Here is a 7,187-nt window from a genome sequence, read left to right as displayed (position 1 = left end):
ACTGAGGGCTCCCAAGGCATTTCTGGGGAGCCACAGGACTCTGGCCAGCTGTTTGGTTTTCTTATCTGGGGCCCTTGGAAATGTAGGTGTAAGATGCTGAGCAGGTGTCAGACCTGGGCACAGATGTGCAGCACAGGAGGAATTGTGAGGGTCCCTAGAAATGAAGACTGCTGGGAAATGGGTGCCAGGGGACTGGAAATGCAAATGAAATGTGTGAAAAAAGTCCATTGTGTCCATTTTCTTTCCCCATCTTCACCTCCTGCATCCCTGCTGCCTACGCTGCCACGCCAGCTTCCCTAGTCGCTTCGTGATCGGCCGCTCCCGGGGAGAGGCGGTGGCCGAGCGGCGGAGGGAGGAGCTAAACGGTTACATCTGGCACTTGATCCACGCAGCCCCTGAGGTGGCCGAGGTGGGTGGGCTTGCCTCTCCTCCTGGCTGTCCAGGCTGGTGGGGGTGGTTGGGGAGGCAGGGGTGGAAGCATCCAGAGCCACTAGGAGTCAGGAACAGGACTCGGCACTTCGGGGTCTGTGGGCTGAATGACCAATGCTCTAGTCTGCAGAAGACAAGAAGACAGGAGGCGGGTGGGTCCAGCCTCACAGAGTTATGCACAGAAATGCAATTAAACAGAAACATGAATGCATCCAGGCACATGGTCTGAGAGTGATGAGAATGAGCAGAGCCTCAGAAAGGAAGGCTCCTCCTTGAGGAAAAAATTTTTTGAGCAGGTTGAGTATGTATTATCAACCTAGATTTTTTTTAAAAACAAGTAGTATTATAATGGCCCTAACAAAGTCATGAGGAATCCTATTATTAAATACTTTAACAAATCATCTGACCCTATTGTCCATGTTTCCTTCCTATTTGTCCATATGCAAGCATGATTTTTACAGTATTACAGTGGTCATAGCTTAAGTATAGCTCTAGATTCTGAGCTTTTTTTCCCTTAGCGTTTATAGTATGCATATGCTATAACTTTAAATATCTGCTCCCCCAAACACCAACTTGCAGTACCATATTCTTAACCATTTTATTTTTGGAAGATATTTAGAGTATGTCTTTTTTTTTTTAACCAGTATTAATGTTCAAGTGAGTATTTTCACACAGTTTGTTTGTTTGTTTTCTGAGACAGGATCTTGCCCTGTCATTCAGTCTGGAGTGCAGTGGCACAATCACAGCAGCCTCAACCTCCCAGGCTCAAGTGATCCTCCCACCTTAGCCTCCTGAGTAGCTGGGACTATAGGCATGGGCCACCACACCCCGCTAGTTTTTGTATTTTTTTGTAAAGATAGGGTTTCACTGTGTTACCAGGCTGGTCGCAGACCCCTGAGCTCAAGCAATCCTCTGGCCTCAGCCTCCCAAAATGCTGGAATTACAGGCATGAACCACTGCACTCAGCCTGTTTTTTCTTTTTAAACTTTTTAGTATTAAAACTTTAAAACATGCAGAAAAGTAGAGAAACAATATAATTAGCACCTCTATGTCTATCACCTAAACAGTTAACATTTTGCTATATTTGCTTCATCTATTTTTTAGGAAATATTTGAAAATAAATTGCAGGCTGGGTGCAGTGGTTCATGCCTGTAATCTTAGCACTTTGGGAGGCCGAGGCAGGTGGATCACCTGCGGTTAGGAATTTGAGACCAGCCTGGCCAACATGTCTCTACTAAAAATACAAACATTAGCTGGGCGTGGTGGCGCATGCCTGTAATCTCATCTACTTGGGAGGCTGAGGTTGCAGTGAGCTAAGATTGCCCCACTGCACTGCAGCCTGGGCGTCAGAGCAAGACTCCGCCTCAAACAAACAAAAAAGTAAATTACAGACATCATAATACTGTACCCCCTAAATAGTATGCATCTCTAAGCAATAAAGCCTTATTTTTAACGTAACTACAGTATTATTATATTATCCAGTACATAGTCCATATTCAGAATTTCCCTATCATCCCCCAAATTCCTTTTACTGTTGGCTTGTTGGAGCTATAATCCACATAAGAACTGCATGTTGTTGGTTGTTATATTTCCTAAGTCTTTTTACATCTGGAACAGTCCCCTTCCTTTTTGTATTGGGCCATTGTCTTATTGAAGAATGGCCCTGTTTCTGATTCTGTTCCAGTGTGATTTGGTGTACACCTTCTTCCACCCACTGCCTCGGGATGAGAAGGCTATGGGCACCAGCCCAGCTCCTAAGTCCTCAGGTACAGTATCTTCTCTGAGACCTTTCTGCCAACTCCTCTGAACTACACCAAGGGTAACTGCTTTTGCCCCAACCTCTTCTCAGTTCTCTCTCCTTGACTTGCCTCCTGTTCCTTTTCTTACTCTCTAGGGAATCTAGTTTCCTACTCAGGCTGTGGGGTCCATAGCTCCTTACCTGGGTTCCCCACAGGGTGGATATTCAGTTGATTATATCCTCAGACCCATCCCAACCCAGTTAACTCTAATCACATTCAGACTACACTTATGTAGATGCCTCATGAGTATCAGGAACCTGACGTGGAGAGGCTGGGGCAAGGGGGTTCAGAAAGAAAACAGAAACCCCTGCCTGGCCTCTTGACCCTTCTTGGTTTCGTTTGTCCCTACAGATGGCACATGGGCCCGGCCCGTCGGAAAGGTGGGAGGGGAGGTGAAGCTGTCCATCTCCTACAAAAACAATAAACTCTTCATTATGGTGATGCATATTCGGGGCTTGGTAAGTGCCTGCACAGCCCTGATTTTTTTTTTTTTTCTTTTTTAATCTTTCTTGAGCTACTTTTTTGTCTGGGCAGACCTTCTCTGCCCCATGTCATATGGGGAACCACCACAGTCTACTGAGCATCCACCATGGACCTATAACCATAGCAAGCCTATGGTTTGACCAGGCAATACATGATACAGCTTTTTGTAGCTGTGGTCTTTGACAAGTAACCTAATCATTCTGAGCCTCATTAGAATGAGGAAAATGTTAGCACCTACCTCATAGAGTCATTATGGGGATTAAATGAGATAATGCTTGTGGAATACTTAACACCATGCCTGGTTTTATTAGAATAATGATTATTATCATAATTATCATAAGGGAGAGGACCAAGGGGCTCATTACCTGGCTATAATGATTCAGCAGCCACGTGACATCCTTTGAACGTGATCAAGGCAGTATATAATTACTAAATTTTTGGTATGAGTTCTAAGAACATTGTGACTAGAAGAGGAAGGGAACTTTTTTTTTTGAGATGGAGTTTTGCTCTGTCACCCAGGCTGGAGTGCAGTGGCGCGATCTTGGCTTACTGCAACCTCCTGGGTTCAAGCGATTTTCCTGCATCAGCCTGAGCAACTGGGACTATAGGCACATGCCCCTACACCTGGCTAATTTTTGTATTTTTTTAAATTAGAGATCGGGTTTCATCATGTTAGCTAGACTGGTCTCAAATGCCTGACTTCAGGTGATCTGCCCGCCTCAGCTTCCCAAAGTGCTGGGATTACAGGTGTGAGCCACCACACCCAGCCAGGAAGGGAACTTGAATACTTGCATTGTGCTGTATCCTATGTTAAGCATTTTGTGTAGGTTGGGGCAGTGGGATATGGCAGGAGGAGCATGAACATTCATCCATTTATTCTTCATTCATTCAATAAATGTTTGAGTGACTGCTGTATACTGATACATTAGCTCTGGGTATGGGTAAAAACAAAATCCCTGCCCTCAGGGGGCTTACATTCTAGTTGGAAAGGGCAGACAGGCAGATAAGTAAAATATATGGCATAGAAGATGGTAGTAAGAGCTATGGCAAGAAATAAAGCAGAGAAGGAATGCTAGGATGGAATGAAGGGAGTGGAATTTGCAGAGTGGTCAGGGAAGGCCTCATTGCTGAGGAGGTGTCTTAGCAAGTTGGAGAAGGTGAGGGAGGGAGCCATGTTTATGCATCTGAGGGTAGACTGTCCCAGGCAAAGGGAGCAGTTAGATCTGATAGCCCAAAGCTGGGAGCCTGCCAGGGGTGTGTCAGAAACGGCAAGGGGCCAGTGGCTGAAGCCGATGGAGCAAAGTCGAGAGGAGTGGATGATGAGGTTGGAGAGGGTATGATGGACCAGCACCTTACCCCGATAGTAAGAACCCTGGCCTTTTCCCTGAATGAGATGGGTTTTGAGCAGAGGCGTGACAAGATCTGACTTAGGTTTTAAAAGGATCAGGCTGGGTGTATCACTAGTTGGCTGCCCTTGAGCAAGCAACTCAATCTCTTTGACTCATGTCTCTACCTCTTAGGGGTTAAGTGGACCAAATGACAAAATAGACAAGGATAGTAGATATGGCAGGAAGATACCTGGGAACATGATGTTTCACTCAAAACAGAGCACATTATGGGATGTCCCAAGGATTTGGATAAAAAGTATAGACTTGGCCGGGCGCGGTGGCTCAAGCCTGTAATCCCAGCACTTTGGGAGGCCGAGACGGGCGGATCACGAGGTCAGGAGATCGAGACCATCCTGGCTAATACGGTGAAACCCCGTCTCTACTAAAAATACAAAAAAACTAGCCGGGTGAGGTGGCGGGCGCCTGTAGTCCCAGCTACTCCGGAGGCTGAGGCAGGAGAATGGCCTAAACCCGGGAGGCGGAGCTTGCAGTGAGCTGAGATCTGGCCACTGCACTCCAGCTCGGGCGACAGAGCAAGACTCCATCTCAAAAAAAAAAAAAAAAAAAAAGTATAGACTTGATATTATAGACAAATCAATTGATGTTTTAATAGGACACAATGTTATCATGGTAGATATTTTTATCAGAATGGAGTGAGCTTGAAAGCAGACAAATAAACTAGTCGTGCATTGCAAGATGCCAGATGGCAGATGACAGTCTGGATTAGAGTGTGATCACAGGAATGGTGATGAAGAGACAGATGTTAAAAATCTTAACATTTTTTGGTTCTCATTCTATTGTAGCAACTGCTCCAGGATGGAAATGACCCTGACCCCTATGTGAAAATTTACCTCCTTCCTGACCCTCAGAAAACCACTAAGAGGAAAACCAAAGTGGCCCGGAAAACCTGCAATCCTACCTACAATGAGATGGTGGGTGGGGAAAATGGTGGGGTAGGGCAGGGGTTGGCAACCTGCGCCTGTTCTACCAGCTAAAGTCGTATTGAAGACCGTATTAAGACGTCATATTAAGAACACGGCTGTACTTTCTGATTTAGGTGTTGCCTGTGGCTGCTTTCATGCTGCAATGGCAGGATTGAGTAGTTGTAACATAGACCGTATGGCTTATCAAGCCTAAAAATATTTACTGTCTGTCCCCTTACATAAAAAGTTTGCCAGCCCTTTTGGGCTGGGATTTCATGGCTGGGGTCTGGCCCTATCCTGTGGGAAGGAGAAACCTGCCGGTCCTGTGCTGAAAATGAGCAGTGGCCCCAATACAAAGCCCTCACCTGCTTGAACTCTAAGCAAAGAACAGAGTTCATTAATGCTTCCCTTGGAGTCTGTGTACCTTGTGTACCTTCTGTATGACCTGGGACTCTGCAGGGTCAGTGCTAGCCTCAGCTGGATCAACCCCCAACAGACTTTACCATCTCTCTCTCTCAGGTTCCCTCTGGATTCTTCTTGTTCCTTCTCTCACCACTTCCCTCACCCATCTCTGTTTGCAGTTGGTATATGATGGGATCCCCAAGGGAGACCTGCAGCAGCGGGAGCTCCAGCTGAGTGTGCTGAGTGAGCAGGGATTCTGGGAGAACGTCCTCCTCGGTGAGGTGAACATCCGCCTGCGAGAGCTGGACCTGGCTCAGGAGAAGACTGGCTGGTTCGCACTGGGATCTCGAAGCCATGGCACCTTGTGAGCCCAGCAGAGCCACCACCCAGGATCCCAGGCTCGTGGTGGGAGCTGGGGGAGAGGACTCTCCCCTGCGAGACTCTTCCTTGTGAAGGGCCAGGGCCCTGGGCGGGCCTCCTGCTCGGTCCAGGTGATTCTGGCCTCTGTGGTAGGAGGCAGGGAGAGTAAGACATGCTCTGCTGTCTCTTCCTCTGGAGACTGAACTGGGTTGGTTGTGATGAGCAGCCCCTTGGAGGCTGTGAGGTTGCAGCAAAGTTTTAAGTTTACCTTGTGTCAAGGGAGCAATGCTTGGTTTGGGGAGTGTGTGGGGTGGGCTGTATGAAGTAGCATTTTGGGGGTGGGTGGGTGGATATCTTTATTTTTATTTTTAAAAAATGAAATAGTGATGTTGTCCTAACTGGGACAGGAAGCCTTGCGAGAAGGGACATACCTATGCCCCAGAAGGCAAGAGAGGAAGACTATTTGGACTTTTTGTATGATTAAGGTTCTTATTGGACTTTTCCCTAGGTTTTGTTGTTGTTGTTGTTGTTGTTTTGTTTTCTAGCTATAGGAACTATTAGGGGAGGGGCCCAGCGGGTCCTCGGCCAGAGCCCTCTCTAAGGACGGGTTGGGGAGGGTTGGGGAGGGCTGCCTGTGCTGGACTGAGGCTTGCGCCACTGGGCCTTTCTGATTTTGCCTCCAAAGGAGAGCGCTGTGATACCTACATGTGTAAGGAAGGGCCTTCCGTATTGGGGTTCTGCCAAGGACCCGTATTCAGGGACCCACGCTCTTTTTGGGGGACTTTTCCTTTTGTCTTCCCTACTTTATTAGGACTTGCCCTGAATACCATTTTCTACTCCTTGCCCCTTCATTCTCCCGGGCCTTCTGGGGGTCAGCTGGTCTCTATGAATATGCTGGGGGTGCTTCCCCATAGGTCTCTCCCTTCATTTCTCTCTGGTGGGACAAAATGCTGACTTAGTCCTTAGATGTAGTTTCACCCAAGAGCATCTTGGCCCTGGGAAGAGCTCCCTGGGCTGCAGATGCCGCTGTGACTGCTTGCTAGGTAGCCTCTGGAAAGCATTCACCATCCATCACTCCCCACTTCTTTCTGCTGTGCTGCTTCCCTCCCAAACTCCATTTCTGTCACCCTTTTTATAAGACTTTTCCTCATTCTGTGGGGCCATAAACCTATTTAGTCTGGAGCCAAAGGGATGCCCTATCTGAAGGAAAGGGGCATGGGGTGGGGGATTCCATCAAAACTGTTGTTTTTTGCCCCATGATTTTTCTTTGGTCAGTAGGAGGCTGGATTGGAGTGGTGATTATTCCCCTGGAGCTAAGCTCAGGAGCCCAAAGGGAGAGACTGAGACTGAGTCTCTTATCTCTTCATATTCTTTATTCCCTACCAGATGGGTTTTTAAAATTT

At 47.3% G+C, this 7,187-nt stretch overlaps 1 protein-coding gene across 1 annotated transcript in view; it reads left to right on the top strand.

Annotated features, from left to right (window-relative positions):
- The window catches only part of PIK3C2B (phosphatidylinositol-4-phosphate 3-kinase, catalytic subunit type 2 beta), a 79,130-nt gene extending 71,956 nt beyond the window's left edge, over positions 1–7,174 (top strand). Inside the window, exons 29-33 of the mRNA XM_011931833.1 lie at positions 292–409; positions 2,114–2,195; positions 2,580–2,686; positions 4,903–5,031; positions 5,604–7,174. Coding sequence (XP_011787223.1) covers positions 292–409; positions 2,114–2,195; positions 2,580–2,686; positions 4,903–5,031; positions 5,604–5,792 — 625 coding nt within the window. The 3' untranslated portion in view covers positions 5,793–7,174. The remainder of the gene's footprint in view (positions 1–291; positions 410–2,113; positions 2,196–2,579; positions 2,687–4,902; positions 5,032–5,603) is intronic.
- The last annotated feature ends 13 nt before the right edge of the window (positions 7,175–7,187 follow it).

This window comes from Colobus angolensis, unplaced genomic scaffold (genome assembly GCF_000951035.1).
Source record: "Colobus angolensis palliatus isolate OR3802 unplaced genomic scaffold, Cang.pa_1.0 Scaffold91, whole genome shotgun sequence".
NCBI lineage: Eukaryota > Metazoa > Chordata > Mammalia > Primates > Cercopithecidae > Colobus > Colobus angolensis.
Note: the sequence above shows the minus strand (reverse complement) of the source record. Positions and strands in the feature narration are given on the sequence as shown.